The sequence below is a fragment of the Platichthys flesus genome, chromosome 3, assembly GCF_949316205.1.
Source record: "Platichthys flesus chromosome 3, fPlaFle2.1, whole genome shotgun sequence".
NCBI classification, from domain to species: Eukaryota; Metazoa; Chordata; class Actinopteri; order Pleuronectiformes; family Pleuronectidae; genus Platichthys; species Platichthys flesus.
The window spans coordinates 9,469,085-9,485,677 of record NC_084947.1 but is presented as its reverse complement, the minus strand read 5'-3'; the positions used below and the strand labels follow the sequence as shown (position 1 = coordinate 9,485,677).

The 16,593-nt window shown below is 45.4% G+C and overlaps 2 protein-coding genes across 4 annotated transcripts in view; one reads left to right on the top strand and one right to left on the bottom strand.

Annotated features, from left to right (window-relative positions):
• Positions 1-426: 426 nt before the first annotated feature.
• Positions 427-5,834, bottom strand: smim15 (small integral membrane protein 15). 3 transcript variants are annotated; one of them, XM_062381774.1, is made up of 2 exons: positions 5,671-5,834; positions 427-1,141 (listed from the first exon to the last, which is right to left on the bottom strand). In XM_062381774.1, exons 1-2 carry the CDS (start codon positions 5,803-5,805, stop codon positions 884-886), a joined length of 393 nt encoding a protein of 130 aa, XP_062237758.1. In that variant the 5' UTR covers positions 5,806-5,834; the 3' UTR covers positions 427-883. The 3 variants fall into 3 exon arrangements, with proteins under 3 accessions (XP_062237758.1, XP_062237759.1, XP_062237760.1); XM_062381775.1 differs by lacking the exon at positions 5,671-5,834 and adding an exon at positions 2,733-2,886; XM_062381776.1 differs by lacking the exon at positions 5,671-5,834 and adding an exon at positions 2,547-2,693.
• Positions 5,835-6,241: 407 nt separating this feature from the next.
• The window catches only part of LOC133942050 (zinc finger SWIM domain-containing protein 6), a 44,958-nt gene continuing 34,606 nt past the window's right edge, over positions 6,242-16,593 (top strand). The window contains exon 1 of the mRNA XM_062381769.1: positions 6,242-6,710. Coding sequence (XP_062237753.1) covers positions 6,278-6,710 — 433 coding nt within the window. The 5' untranslated portion in view covers positions 6,242-6,277. The remainder of the gene's footprint in view (positions 6,711-16,593) is intronic.

The following is a 16,593-nucleotide window of genomic DNA, read 5'->3' as shown; positions in this document are numbered from 1 at the left end:
TACGCTGAAATGTGCATTTGTCCACCAGTCTGTGTTCAGAATTATCGCTTTTAACAGCTTCTTTAAAGGCTCACGAGTGCTTAGGATTACAGTACCTATAAAAACTATTCATCCCACTGGACTTTTGAATGTTTTATTACTGTACAACACTGAGTCGCAGTGAATGTAAAACCATTTTTTAGACTAATAAATGGAAGACGACTCAAATCAAATAGCAAATAGTTGAGAATATAAAGTGAATAAAGATACGATTATTGTTGCTTAACAGTAAAACCTGGTCTAAATAATCCTGGTTGTGTCTGACAGTCAGTAAATCACATCCTGACTGCATGCTATATGGTTTATTGTCACACAAAACGAGGGGCTGAATACTTTTTTAAAAGTTTTAATTAAAATCGCTTGATTTAATTCCACAAAAAAAGCACATTTTCTTATCAACCATGAAAACTTTATTGATTAAAAAGTTATAATTTGGATACTTTGCGAGTGACGTGGAGAACATGTTCCAGTTTGCTCGTTACATTGTCAATTCAGCAGAACAGAGATGCCAACAATGGAATGCAAGGTGTTGCAACAGCTGCACAATATTATCAGCGGATTTCTGTATAAAACACATCATACAGATAACCACTGCGCTCTTGCTGACCTAAGTCCCACCGGGACAAGCCTCCTCCAGGCAGTACTGTCCGTCTCAGCACTATTAGGCCTGTGGGGCCACTGTCCCTCCTCCTACCCCGGACATGAGGCGTGGTGGCCCTGTGCTGACGGTAGGGCTGGGACGAGGAAGGGCACCATGTCATTTGGAATAAGGAGGGCCGTGAGCGTGGTGGGTGCTCCTCCTTATTTTTGTTTTCTTCTATGCCCCCATCCTACCCTCGCAGACTCAGTCCTTCTTGGTCCTCTTGGTTGCCTTGGCTATGTTTTCCTGACGTTTCTGCTTTTTCTTCTGGTCCCGGTCACGCACCTCAATCATCTTGGCCAGTTTCCAGGAGAGCAGTGCACTGGCGATGAAGAGAGGGGTGAGAGCCAGTATGACAGTGGTGAGGAAACCATAGGGGTCTTTGGCGGCCCACTCCACCACGTACTCTGCCCATGCCCGAACGTCAATCATCCTGCTCGGGAACGTGTGGATTAGTCTGACCTGGGGGGGGTACCAGAAGAGAAAGGAGTGAATAACCAGGGCTGCGTGATGCGTCAATAAATAGTAAATATAACTAAACATAGGATACTCTTTCAATAATGATTGTAAGAGTGGCCAAGTTGATTGACCAAGTCTGGAAATGATCACTGAGTCACTGTTTGAGTCATCTGTTAAAGGAAGCCAAACATTTGCTGACTCACGCTTCTCATATGTGAAGCTTGGCTTCTCTTCTCTGCTTTCATCAGTGTAAATTGATTATCTTTGGGTTTTAGACTCGGCTATGGTTTCATAAAGAGAAATTAAACCAACTAATTTGACAACAATAGGGCTGCACGATGTAGACAGAAAATACATCAAGATAAAAATGTTCATAACAGCTGATATTGAAAGTTATTACGATACTCCTGAGTTAAAGTTATGATTTTAAACTCCTCTGTGGGTAGAGAAAGACAAACAATTTAAAAGTAAAACATTTGACAAATCTGAGGTAGATCAATTACATGTTAAACTTCCTCGCTGACAATACATATGCATTATATATTATAATCTTGTCATTTTGCCATTTGGCTTTTCACTTTATCCTGACATTACAATAACTAAACAATAAATGAAAAAGAGAGAGCACAAACAGAAATAACATTAGACAATGTAATACATCAGATACACAACAGTTTCAGGGACATTCTAGCAGATTTAATACTTTAATACTCTCCCTGATGCAATAAAAACATTCCTATAAAACGTTTCAGCTCAGTAATTTACAGCAATACAGACAATGACCTTAAACACACTGAAATATTAAAAGGAATAGCATTACTATGTATAGTATTATATAGCATATTCACAAGGTTGTCCTGTTTTGGGTTAAACCATTTATGAGGAGATATTAGATTATAAGGAAATAAGGAGAGGCACTGAAACAAAGAGTTGTGTAACTGATAATGAATTGGGACAATTTGTCTGCTTTAAATATAAAACTAGTGGGTTTGATATTTTGAACATTTCAGATCACATTTGGAGAAAATGTTGATTTAATAACAGGTTGATTCACTCTGGAGACAACAAGGAAGTGGTCTCAGACTTTTGAACTGCATACGGTGACAAGTCTGGTGGTTGATAAACACTTAATAACTACTGGTTATTTAGTTGGTTCACTTAACATAGAAACTTTATATTTACTAACATGACTAATCTAAATAAAAGGGCAAACATTTCCTGCTCGTTCCTCATAAACCGGCTAATGACCACTGGCTAACTAGCTAGCTAATGTGACACGTATCCACAGGTTAACCGCAACAAACCATTTAACCTGACTGCAGTTTCAAACAAACCAGTCTAGTTGACACATTCTCTCTGCCTGCCACTGGGATTGACTCTAGATTTCTGAGCCTATGGATAAACTCACTTTCTACCAGCGTTAGCTCCGCTAGTTTAAACCGCTACACGTCCATAACGGGCCGGAGGAGCCGGGGCGCAGACTCTCGGGCTAAACAGCACAAATATATCGATTGTGAACGCGACAGAACGACGGATCAGTGTTTCCGGTTCAGTTAGAGTTGGTAAAAAACCGATAAATCTGGAGTTAACTCACCAAAGAGTCGTGATTAGCGGTTCTATCCACGAAGATCAGATTCAGCTCCTCCTCCCTGTTCCGGGAACTGAAACGGGTGTGGCCTTTGAGTCTTACTCGCTCCTGATTGGATATGAGGCTTTTCGGTACAAGACGGGTATTGTAGTTCTCTAGTATCAAACACTGGATTGGTTTAACATCACATCACAGAAAATGCCGATGTTTGATCGCTGGATGGAAAAAAATGGGTTTAATAAGTTAACCTTGGCTTCAGACAGTTATTATAGACACTTTGAAGATTTATTCTCTAAATAATGAATTTATCATCGAATACAATAATGATCAGATTGGTCGAAAATGAAAAACGTTATTTGTAGTCTTACAGCACTTCTACGATGAAACTGGATGTGTTTTTTGTGTGTTCATTATTTGACACACATGTAAAATGGCAACACAGCTATACAACAAATAGCTCTATATAAACAACGGTTCAGGCTTTAAAACGAGATCTTAACACAGAATTTATCCACAAGACCAGCTTGAAGTTGGAAGACCTGTCATAGTTAGTATTGTACTTTTTTTTTAAATATAGTTACAATTATGAACACCAAAATTATATATACGGTAAATCTGGGGCTTGTCGTTTTTTGAAATAGTAGTCATCCTTTGCAAATATATTCATGACTTTGAGCGTCATTTTTGTGCTCACATGATCCCTAAAATATCTCTAATCTATTGATAAGGCAGTAACACTATTAAATTGTTTTTAATATTAACCCTATAACCTCTTTATCGGTACAAACATAAGTATTTTAGAAACAGATTTCAAGGCACTGAATTATTGTGGAATCCATTTTTCATTTTGTTTTGATTTATAATGGGTGAAAAAATTAAGAAATAAAACTTTGTGACTTTGTGAGGAAATCAAAGTGTTTGAAGTCTCTTGATCCATTTTGGCAACAACAGATGGACCGGCCAGGGACCGGACAGTTACATTGAAACACTGATTATCTGTAAAGGTTTGAGGATAGGACACCCTTGCCTTTGCCCATAGAAGGAAAATGAATAAGTTGACCACTGTAAAACCAAGTCGACATGAGGAAAGTCAAATGTTGGTTCTGTTGAAAAAACACAACATTTTCTAGTTTGTTATTGGATAAAGAATCAGACCACATCTCAGGGTTGCTGAAACTTCTAATCATGTGTGCACAACCGTTCTGTCTGAAGAATAAAGCAAACGATCGGTGTGCGAAAGAACAGCAAAAGGCTCCGCTGGCCCCTCTGAGAAAGATGACTAACATAACAAAGGAGGACCTGCTGGCTTTGTGAACTTCCTGTGGGGAAGTATTGAAACCAAATCAGGTTAGGCCACATCTGCTCTGTCCATACGGCATGGATCACTTTCAGAGCAGTTCAAAGGCCAGCCTTTTAGACCTACTCACAGAGGAAGGACAGGGGCAGCTGGGAACACACGCAGAAGTCAGACACGTTGCGAACACACATTCTAGTTCACCAGCATAGTTTTGGTCAACGCTTATAGACAAACATCCTCAATCTGGTGGCTTTTTCGTTATACGATTATAATTATTAGCTTCTGCTACATGTCTCATCAGGCTGGTAGAATCTAGACGGTGGGCAACGCAGCCGCACCCTAGTCCATCCTACGCCTCCTTTTCATGGGCTGTGGGGAGAAGTTTGCCTTTCGGGCTCCCTGCCAGAAATCCTTCCCGGCAGAAGCTTTGGTTTTCAGTCGCGGTTTAGTTAATTTTAGGCAACAAAAACTTCTTGGTAAGGTTTAGGCAACAAAAGCATTTGGTTGAGGTTTTTGGAAAAGAGCATGGTCTGGATTAAAATACACCCTTTCACAACATAAACCACGCGCAAAGGATTTCTGGCAGAAAACCTTCAAGGCAAACATCTCCCATGTGCTTTTCATGATACAGCTACGGAACTAACATTATCAACAGACAAGGAGGGCGGGGGGCCCATCCATAAAATTACTGCACCACAATTTATAGTTAACCAGCTCCACTAGTGGTGTGAATCATAATGATTACAAGAAAAACCGCTCGTCTGGCCAGTCCTTTAGGAATTACCAATATCCTTTGATTTTGATTTTTTCTGCTGCGAGTAGACCTCAACTATAAGAATGAGTAAAGAGCATGTGTGCAGCGAGCATGATGAGATGCAGACGTCTTAAAAGGGGTCCTCCAGCAATTCAGAGTTGTACTCTCTCAAAGTTGGGAGACTTGCACGATTAAAGAATGGAGTTGAGGCCCGTAGATCTGAATCTAAAGTCAATATGGGTCAAGCTCCAAAACACAGATCAAACACAGCCTTTAAAGAGACTTGCAAATGCCCACGCCATTCAAACTCTGGTCTGTAGCAAGCTTTCTGTTTAAAGTTTTAATATCCCAATTCAACATAATCCTGATTGCTGGATTAACCTCTTACCAAGGCCCCATGACAGTTTCATTATTTCTCCTGGCACAAAGAAATCTACCAGTGAACCTACTGTGGAGCTGAAATGTCACACACTGGAAAGTCAATTGAAGGTTAAAGAAAATTGTCAGATCCACTGACGACAGTGATTGACGTCTGTGGCTCGACATATCGGCTTTGATGCAACACTACTACAACTAGTTCGATTTTCTGTGTATTAACTTTATGATATACAGAATAAATTTGATAAAACAAAACAAATGACCACTTTGTAAACAAAAAAAAGTTTCAGTAGTTTCCAAGAGTTTAATACAAACTCACAACATGTAGGACGCATCATAACCTAGTGGATACAACAGCCTACTTCGGTGGTGAAAATTAATCAAACCTGTGACAAGTGGATTGTCCCTTCAAAATAAAGATAAATATTCAGAATGTGAGAGACAAAGAGAAAGCCTGTCTTGCTTTTGTCCTTATGTTTGCAGCATAGTAGGAAGCCTTTTGGCTACTGACTTACGGCTGGACCACAATGACTGATTAGCGACTGCAGAGGACAAGCATGTCCAGCTCCATATCGATATGTCCCTCCTCCCACGCCCTCTCTGCCTTTGACAGCTGAGAGTCCCCTGGACCCGGCCTGGAAAACAACCATCACGTTGTTACTGCAGGAGCCAGGGCCCGGGGTGGTAGCAGAGGCACCAAAGGAAAAAAGTCAGTTTTCTTGCCCCCTTTTAGCCCTGTGGGAAACTCCGGGGCCGCCCCTGGATTAAGTCCCCGCCTTCAAACTCAAATAAGAAGGGAACATCAAAGGCCGTCGGCCGCCGGGGCTCCGCCCTCGCGCTCCCTGACGGCTTCACAAAGGATTTGCCGACGTTCGGGAATTCCGCCTCCACTTCCTTTTATAGCACCACTCGTGCGCTGGCAGCTCTCCAGGATCCCGCCCACCCCGGTTACTTTGACAACACAAAGGACTTCACGGAACTCGCATGCGCCGCCCACCTTTCCAAATAAGGGCAGCCTCTCCATGTACGGCAAACAATCGGTGCGAGATTGCCCTTTTCTCTTCCTTATCCCGTTTATATGATCGGAGAGGAACTGCGCTTCAGGTTGGAAGCGGTGCGATCATGGCCGAGCGAGTCCAGCAGCCCCCAGCCAAGCGGCTCTGCTGCCGGCCCGGCTACAACCCGGCGTGCAGGCAGGGGCAGCGGGCTGGAGGAGTCCTGTGTGGCGGCGCGGGGTCCGCTCCGGGAGGGTCGGGGAACGGGAAAACGCACAACCCCGAGTCGCTGCTCGACATCGCGGCGCGCCGAGTCGCGGAGAAGTGGCCGTTCCAGCGGGTGGAGGAGCGGTTCGAGCGGATCCCGGAGCCCGTCCAGCGGAGGATCGTGTATTGGTCGTTTCCGCGAAGCGAGAAGGAGATCTGTATGTACTCCTCTTTCAACGCCGGGGGAGAGGAAAGTGGAACTAGCGGGGACAGTAATGACGAGAGCCAGCTGCCTTTCCTGCGGGGTGTCACTCTGCTGGAGGGCGGCTGGGTGGACAACGTATTGCAAGTCGGTGAGTGGACTATAACGATACCGTAACAGTGTGTAACCAACAAAAACAACCTGCCCAACTCGCACTGTTGGCCCTTTTTTCCGCCATGGAGCCGGGCAGGACTTTTGAAAGGGGCTTGTGTTCGCCTCCCGTAGCCTCGTCTATCATAAACAATGCGGGGTATTTCACTCTCTGCCAGCCGTGCGAGGGGAGCTCGTTTCCACACGAGCCCGTAATAGTAGCCCACTTCTCCCTGCTTTTGCCCACTGAGCTGCGCGCATTGAATCGCCCAGAGCCACCCCGATTGGAAGCTTAGCACTTTGTTCCTATTTTTTTTTGTGTCTTTCCAGCTCTCCGTGCCCCCACCGAAGGGTGCGCAGACAAAAGCCCCCTATATCTTTTCACCGCTGGCTAAATAGACGATATTTAGACAGGGTGGGAGGGACGGTGATTTAAAGCCACAGCGCTTCTGTTTTGTTTGCCAAACACCTTTGTGAGACAGACAGAGGGCTTTTCTTGTGCCTTCCCAATATTCAGTCAAAGCCCCAGCTATGTGCAGCAGATAAAGGCAAATATTCATTTTTTTTCCTATCCCTCTCTCCTCTCAGCTGCATTATTTGTGTTAAAGCTGGGAGTAAACAGAGGTGCTGTAGGCTCAGCAGCCCCCTGCCTGCCTCTCTGCCTGGCCGACTGCCTTTGCCTGAGCCACAATATTTCACTGCATTCGTCAGTGCAATAGACTCAGCTGTCAATCCGACTCCCCACCCTTGGAAACGGTTCAGGATTCTAATCCCATTACCCTCCCCAGTTCATCAGAATCTTAATGCATTCTGCAAACAAGATTTTATGCATGATCTTCCTCCCTCCCTCGCCCTCTCTAACGCTCTCCCCTGCTCCCCCTCTCTCTATCTCTCTCTCTCTCCAGTCTTGGCTTACTATCCCTCCAAAGAATCTGTGTGGAGATGGCTTCAGCTCTTGTGGGCTCAGAGAATGTGCAGTGCACAATAGTAGCCATGGAGCAGGCAGACAGGCAGGCAGCTCTCCCTCCCTCGCTGGCCTGTTTACCAGATTCCCCAGCATTAGGCTCATTTATGTGCTCGCTCTTTTGGGGGCTTCAGGAAGCTGAACACTCAGCTCGGGGTGAAGTGAAGAAGTGCAAGGATATACAGTGTGTGGGTGCACTTTTGGAAAATAGTCAGAAAGAGTGGCGAAGAGGGTGACGGGGTCCTTTTCTGTGGCTGTGCATGTGTTTTGTTTGTGTGTGTGAGAGAGAAAGAGTCAGTGTGTGTGTGTGGGGGTTTGATAAACACAGAGGGGGGATTGTGCATGCGTCTGTTTGTGCATGTGTGTGTCTTGCTCTGCACGGGCTGTCAGTCTCGTCCTGCATGCTCACAGAGAGTGGAGGATGACAGGCGAGTGCACAGCAGTAGGAGGGCATGTTATGCTGATTACAATTTTCAGCCAAGATTTTATTTTTTTGTAAGCTGGGTAAAATAAAGCCAAGGAGGAGAAAATGATAAATAAAAGATGCAATCTACTCCAGGGGACAGGCAGCCACTGGAGGACGAGGGCTTAAAAGCAGGGTAGCATGGGAGGGGGCTGTCAGCCACATCACACACCACATGCATTGGCCCATCAAACACATACAGTGGGTCTGGCCTGGAAAAAAAGTGCATGGTGCTTGTGAGGGTGTGTATGTCTGTGCACAGCGTGTGTGTTGCTTTGTGTGGCTCCTTGTGTGTGTGCTGTCAGTGGGATGGGATTCAGTGTTGATGATGAAAGACAGTAGAGCGATAGAATAGATGTGGAGGTTATTGTGTATGGGGGAAAAGCTAATATACTTGAATGGATCTGCTGTCGCTGTATTCCTCTCCTCCCCCTCTCATCTCCTCTTCTGCCTCCCTGTCTCCCAAGTGAGCAGCTATAAAACTCTCCATATTTACTCCCCTAAGGCCAACTACCAGCCCCCAGTCTCCTGTGATTATTTATCTTTTTCTCAAAGACATTAATCACACGCTTTTCCCTTTTTCCCCTCCATCCCGTTCCATACATCAGTGCGGCAGAGGAGAGCGGATAGGGGGGTTGGCGTTTAAGGGGAAGAGCAATAGATCGGGTGATATCAAGAAAAAGAGGGGAAGCCTGGAGGGGAAAAGTGGGTGGAAAATGCAAAAGAGGAGCGAGGCATTGAAATGGTGATTGCAAGAGAAGGGGATGCATGAAACTAAAGAATGAACGCAGAGAAGGGGAGAGAGTGAGATGGATGGGTTGTTCTTTCTCCCATGCAAGCTCATCTGTTCCAGTGCCAGCATTTGAGATAAATATTCATATATGAATGCAAGTGTTATCTAGCAGTCCGCTGCTCCTCGCGTTGCAACAGCCCAGCTCCGGCCCTCTTGCACTCGTCGGACCGGTGATGAATTTGCCAGCTACCAAGCCACATATCTAACCAAAACTGGTACGAAAAGGTCCTAGCTGTAGTAACAGAAGGCAGCTATCTAATTACGTATACTAGGCATGTTGCTTTGGAAAACAGACCGCTAACAAATCTAAAGAAATCTCGATGAATCTCAATGGTCTGCCAAGTTTCACTCTTCCTCAGCCTGTCAATCACGGCACAGTGCTGTAGCCGAGCATCCTTTCCAGCTATAGGAAACTTCCAAAGATGCCTGCTCACGTCTCAGCATCTGTTCCCCAGCCCCCCTTGTGTAATTTAGACTCACCGTGATGAAACGAAGGCTAGCATTATGGTGCCCCCGTCCTCTAATTATAGAATTCTAATCCTATGGCTCTAACATGGCATGACAAAGCATGTTTGCACTTCATTACCCTCCTTCCTGTTTTAGTCCTCCAGTCTGGGTCAAGTTCATCCCCTCTTCACTCATTCACATATGACATGCACTGTCCTGCTCCTCCTCCCCCTGACCCCTAATCCGTGTGTTTCCAGCTCCCACCCCCCATGTCTGCCTCCAGGGCTTTGTGCCAGAGGAGTTAAAGAAGAAGAAAAAAAATACTTATCCCCCACCACCACCACCACCACACACACACCACCACCTCACTCTTACTATCTTGTTACCGTAAGCCCCATGTCCCTAAGGAGAGACATACTGATGCCTGGCATATGTCGCTCTCTGCAATGTCATTAGCCTGGGCTACATGCTACAGCCTGTTTATCCCGATCCCCTTGTTAGGCTAATTCTTCACATGAAGCTACACGTCAGTTTATCATGCTGCTGCTCCAAATCTGAGTGATGAGGTGGACACTTTGCAGAGGCTGCTTTAAATTCAGCTAGCATGAAAGTAGATATGCATATCCTGTAGCCTATTTTTGGTGTATTTTCCATGGTGGTGTTGTTGGATTAGATAGCCTATAATATTTTGCCTTTCCACTGCCCAAAATATCACTGAATGTCCATGGCGGTCATGCCTTTTTGAGTGTGAATGTCATCCTCTTCTGCTCCACCTATTCCAGAGATGAATTGTGTGTGTGTGTGTGTGTGTGTGTGTGTGTGTGTGTGTGTGTGTGTGTGTGTGTGTGTGTGTGTGTGTGTGTGTGTGTGTGTGTGTGTGTGTGTGTGTGTGTGTGTGTGTGTGTGTGTGTGTGTGTGTGTGTGTGTGTGTGTGTGTGTGTGTGTGTGTGTGTGTGTGTGTCGGTCTTGTGCTTCTGCATGCTCATAACTCAGGTTAATTTGTTCACGCTCTGGAGAATCTTAATTAGGTTTCTGCGTCATCTACTCTCTCTCTCTCTAACACTTTTTTTTTATCATGATGTCAATGAAACGGTGCAATAACAACCAGGCTGGTGGTTCCCTGTTTTTTTAACCTGTTCCTCTTTGTAACGCAGATGGTGAAAATCATAACGCAGGCTCGTCTAAACTTAATGTTTAAGCCCCTAAAAAGTGCGCTTTAGGTGCAGCAACCCGAGGGGCTGTGGAGCTGTATATCATTTCTTATTAAGATTAAATCACATATGTGATTAGCATTCACGCAGAATTGTGGCACTAACTGGCATAATTTACAACAATAACACACACAGACTCACAGATAACACCCAGAGAACAAAGAGGCAGAGAAGACAAAAGAATATTTGCATTACTGCCTGTGTGACAAAACAGTAAGCCAGAAATCTGTGCCACTTTCAAAGGTGTAGTAACACTGAGCATGTGTGGGCATTATTACCAAACACACACAGAGACACACACACCCACACACACACTGCATTCTTTTTGAACTAAGAATTCAAAGGGCCATACAAAGGGCTTCTTGAGGACCCACATTGACATTTCAGGCATTTTGTCCACGAAGGTGCAGAATTTAAGATGCGAAACATAAATCTTGCATGAGCATGTCATCTGCGAGACGCTATCAGGCCAAGCTGGGCTTTCTTTTTTTTTCGGTGGGTGAGGGCAGATTCTCTGTGTTTGTGTGTGGGCTGTTTCTTTTCATGTGGGTGGATCTGGTTTTATTTTCCTCTTAGGTTAGAGAGTTCCTTTATCATTTTACAATGCCCATGGAGAATAAGCCCACATGCCTACACCACCAAAGTCCCAGGGGAGAGACGGGGCACTTCCGATTAGGCTGTTAGTCTGCGTGAAACCAGCATCTTGTAAAGTTGTACTTGTGACTCAGGACTTAAAAAGACACTGCCCCCCCCCCCCCCCCCCCCCCCCAATTAAGGGCTTCTCTAGATACCAAGTAAAAGAGAAGTTCAAACAAAACGTTGAACCTGAATGCTCTGTTTGTGGACTCGGCTTGAAGGTGAAGACGTCGAAGGAGCAGTGATCTTGGATGCGGTGCCTGAGATCAAACCCTGGTCTCGTGACTAACCCTGGGCTTGTATCGTCATGGAAACATGCCTGAGCCTGGAGCTAGTGTAAACATCTGGCTGTCCAAGAGGGAGGGAGAGAGAGAGCGAGAAAGAGAGGGGCAGCGACTGCATCCATGTGAAGAGATGTGTAGTCTCAAGGAAAAGGGCTCCCTCTGAATGTGTGCATCTGATAGAGGCAGATTCCAGAACTTTGTCCCATTATGTTTGTTGAATGGAAAGGAGATGGGAAACATTCCAGCTGTTGTGTAATGGAAACAGGGTAGCCCAGTCTCTATTTGTGAGTTTGCAGTCAAACGGCCTGAACAGGTGTGCATTCCAACTTTGTCCATCTCCAGTTAAGTTGAGCGGCGTCCATGTATAGTGACGAAGTGTTGTGTGATGATTACTCTTATTTAGCTCGTAATGAGTTTCAGCTCATGCTCAGCTTCCCCCTTTTAATCGCTTAAGGACAGTCAGTGGCCAGTTTCCAGTCCGGGTAGCTCCTTCGAGGAAGGGACCCCTCAAGGAGAGTCCAAAATTGCTGTGCTGTACTCGTGGAGTGATGGATGACCACTGGCCCTTCTGCTGGCTCTGTTATGTTCCCAGAAGTTTCCAGACGGCCCCAGTGCGTGCCCCTGGTCCAAACTCTAACCAGCCCCATTCCCAGACCCAGATGTGCCCCTAGACAGCTTATTCCCACCACAGACCATAACCTCTCCTAGCCAGCCATGTTCCGTCCTCTACACCCAGCCATAACTGTGTCCTGCTCTGCATGTTTCCAAGACTGAAACCAATACGTACCATTAGACAGTCCCTCTGCCATCTTAAGCTCGTACCAGCGTCTGCATTTTGCTTTCCAGCTCTTCCACCTGACTGGAGCCAGCCTCCCCTCCCAGTTCCATTCCTGATCGCAGACATAGCTGTTTCCTCACTGCCCCTCTTAAATCACCACCCCAGTTCCAGCCCCAGCCGCCTCGCGTCTGCCACACTTCCCGCTCCTATTACTAAGCTGCACAAGCATCTTGCTTCAAAATTACCCCGCATGCTAATACTGGCACGTTTTCAGAGCCACTGTGTGTACAAGATCAGCGTGCATTGCCCTTGTTAAAATAAACCAGTTAAAGTAATAAAGTTCCAGCATGAGTTCTCTAACGTCTGCCCCAGTCCCAATTCCAGCTTGACTTGTCTCCTGTCCCAGACTGTGGCGGCTGGGTGTGCGTCAGCACAGTTCCTCGGCTGGCTGACTCTGTCTAGGAATCCAGTGCTTCTTCCACAGAGCTTCTGCCCCTCTCCTCTCTGTGAGCTCAGGGAACGCAGCGGAGGGAAGGGGGCGATAGAAAGGCTACTAAATCCACAGTGACAAGGTCCTATTAAAGGCCGTTTTTTCTATTTCGTTTAATGACTTTTATTACCAGCCGCCTTTCTCTCTTCGATTTGGCAATAATAACAACAGGGGAATGCAGCACTCAGCGTTCTCCTATCTGATGCTCCCCTTCACTTTTTTTTCTTTTTAATGAATTCCTCTTTGCACCAATGGGCTGCTGAAATAAGCACAAAGCAGTACAAGACTCTGCTTACTGCAGTGTTATGTTCAGTGTATATGCATACCCCATGGTAGTGTGTGCATGTGTGTGCATTTACTATGCAAGTATGAGAATACGTGTTAAAGAGTACACATGCTCCCACTGTTACTACAGAACAGAGCCTCTCTGTGCAGTTTGGTCAACAGCTGTTTCTCCCCCAGAAGCATAACAGCTTAGATCACCCCAAAGGCTACAAACAGTGTTGTGTGTTGTGTGTTGTGTGTTGTGTGTTGTGTGTTGTGTGTGCGTGCGTGCGTGCGTGCGTGTGTGTGTGTGTGTGCGCATAATCATTTTATACTTTGCATAGAGACTAGAAAGTTACCTGGTGTTGTCCCAGATTAAGGGCAATCTTTTTAATCTACCCCAGAATTTGTTTCTGTAATGCAGGGCGCAGCAAAGAATGTCTTGACTTTGGCACAAATATTTCTTTACATTACGCTGATCTACATTAAACCAACTCTTATCTTTAAAGCCCCGACTGATGGAAAGAGCTAACAAGAATGTTCCTGTGTTGTTACAAACTCATTTAGCCTCTTACTATCATTGCAAATGATTGCTGGATTAACAGCAGTGTGTGGATTTATTCATTTAAACTGTTTAAATGGACAAGAATGTGCACCACAAAATACTCACTCATCACTCCAAGTAGAGTAAGAATTTATCAGCAAGCTTTTTTTATTTGTATGTGAATATGAGCATGGATGACACTGTGGTTTAATGGCCTTGTGAGTGTGTTTATGGCTGTGTGTGTGTCTGTGTGTGTGTCAGGGTGAGGTGTAGGTGAGGCATGTAAATGATAAGAGGGTGGATGACATTCCCATCTGTCATCATTCCCACCCTATCTCATTCGCACTCCTGCGCATACAAACACACAAACACACAAACACACACACACACACACTTGCCTCACAGTGCCAGGACGCCAGTGACTAGGCACCTTAGTATAAACAACAGTAGGGGATGAGGGTTTACCTGCTGCTGACCCCTATCGCTCAGTCTCACACACAAACACACACACACACACACACACACAAAGGTGTTTACTCAATGACTGTTCCCTCCCCCCCAGCACTGAGCTGGCCAAATGTTGACCTCCCTCCTTGACCCACAGGGATATCCAGAAGTCAGAGGTCAATCTGGTCAGACTGTCCCATCAGTGTCTGATTGCAAAGCTTGAAAGACGTGCCTGTGCTCACATTATTGTTTTAGAATAAATAGCACCTGACCAAACGAAAACCCCGGCTGCTTGATCGAATGAACATGTGTATTTTTTGCATGTTCCAATAAGCAGTTTCTGACCCGAGAGATCGGTGCGAGAGGGGACACAGTATACGGCCCATTGTTTTTCTTCTCCTTCTAGTGGAACAATTAGGAACCTGAGCCAGATCGAGAGAGGGAGTTTACTCCCTTCTCTCTTCTTGCCCGGCAGGCTCAAGTGCTGTGTGAGCTATGCAGAGGAGGAGGTCCTGAGAGTGCCTCCGGCTTTGCCTGGTCCAGCGATGCCGTGGCTGTGTGGCATGTGAGACATGCATTCACTGAAGCTGAATAGAGCTAGAAAGGCTCTCCAGGTATGAGAGACAGAGTCAGACAATGAAAAAGAATGTGAGACATTCAAATCAAGCAAGATGAAGGCTTTCAATTGACCATGGAATTTAGTTTGCCCTTCTAAAGAGTTTAGTCTTGAAGGAGCTCTTTCGTGCTCATTTCCGCCCCTTCTTGAGTTTTTTTTTCTGACGCCCCTTCATCTTCCTATTATTTGCTCCCCTCCTTGTATTATGGCCTCATACCTGTGCCCATTCTCCATTCTGGAGCATTCCTTCCCGGTGTTTATAAGCTCTAATCATCTCCTTTTCTCCCCTTCTCAATTTTCCATTTTCATTTCCCAAGCCAGGCAATAGAAACTCATATCTTATTTACACGGCCCCTATCTAGATACAGCATGTTTCCATCGCGCTTCCTGTGTCTAAACTCCCAAAGGAAGAATAGCCGGCTAGCTAGCCTTCCTGCTCTCATTGCTGTGCTCAGTGTTAGTAGCTTGAACCCATACCTCAGGGGCTATCACTGTTTCTACATTTAGAAGCTCTCTGTTTACTGCTGTCAGGAATTAGAAGGGGAACTGGACTTGACCTGTTTGCTGTGTTGTGTTTCACTGATCCTCCCTGTGATGTTTTCAATTCCTTTTGGTTGTTGGGGGTGAGGTACCTCAAAGTTGTAATTAAATGTCTGGACCAACTCATAATCTTGTTAACATAATCTGAGATCAGATAGCTCCTGATTTAAATCAATTATAGACAAAGTCCTTGTATGGCTGCTTGGTTATATACAGTATCTATTATCTTTGTTTAAAACAAGGCGATCTGTTGAGCATCCTGCCTTTATTTACCAAGAGCAGACATCAAAAATTGCTCTATATCTCAGTGTATCAGCATTGGTAACAGATCATTTAATATCATACCCAGCTGCATGTTTTGAACGAGTCTCAAGTTCCTCCCAATATATACCCGATATGTGCCATCCTTCACATTCGGAGCCAGAGTCTGCACCATATGGGGATGGAGTTGTGGTACATGACATTTCAATTGAACATGCACCAGTGGGAAGAACTACCAAAAATTTCGGAAAATTGAGAAATCTTTGAAAACAATGTATTGGACATGTACTTTGACTTTTTAGTATGATCCATGTCCCATCTACCAACGTGGAGGAGGCATGATTTATGACCTATTCTGCAGCCAGCCACCAGGTGGCAAACGTCTGTGAAATCATTGTGTCGTCCTTCCTTAGATACTGTCCATGGTTTATACAGAGCGTTATAGTTGCTAGGTTAACTCGACTTTCCTGTGATCCATCCACTGCCTTAAGCTATGACCTAGCTAAAAAGCTATGACCCTAGTTGACCATTAGTGGCTATTGGGAAATTAGTACCATAAATCAGGCCATGCCACGTTCCGCTCATAGAACCATATGACTCACATGAAGTACAGATCCACCATTGTTGTTACTTGGCGTTGTTGAGGACTCTGTTATTGCCACCCTGTCTGTCTGCATTCTTGTCAAAAAAAGAAGACTATCTGGCTGCCTGTCTGTCTGCCCGTCTGTCTCGCTAGCTGTTCCCTGGCTAACCGTCCCTCTTGGGTGGCTACATCACCTCACCTCACACACCCACCCCTCCCTCACAGCTAGTGACAACCCAGCCCAGGGAGACATGGGTAATGGTCATCTCTGATGTACAGCCTGACTCAATTGGACTGGATGGCAGACACATGCCTAAAATAACAAAAGGAGGGGAGAGAAAAAGAGGGGGTGGAGACGGAGGAGGGGAGCGAAGGAGCGAAGCGATCGATAAAGCAGGGACACATTGCCTAATAAAGATTTATTCCCTTTTTTTCCCCTCGCCATCCGCCTTGGCAGGGCAGAGAGGGGGAGGAGAGAATGTGATTAGTGTACTTCTTCTCCCAGGGTGCCGCTGATATTGTGTGCGTACGCGTGCACAGCAGTATGTATACCCCGATGTGTT

What these genes read in the sequence shown, in the direction of transcription:
- smim15 (XM_062381774.1), bottom strand. Translation starts at nt 5,805, where the DNA reads ATGGTTGTTTTCCAGGCCGGGTCCAGGGGACTCTCAGCTGTCAAAGGC. An exon ending in TCAGTCATTGTGGTCCAGCC is followed by an intron (nt 1,142 to 5,670) that starts GTAAGTCAGTAG and finishes TACCCCCCCCAG; the next exon opens with GTCAGACTAATCCACACGTT.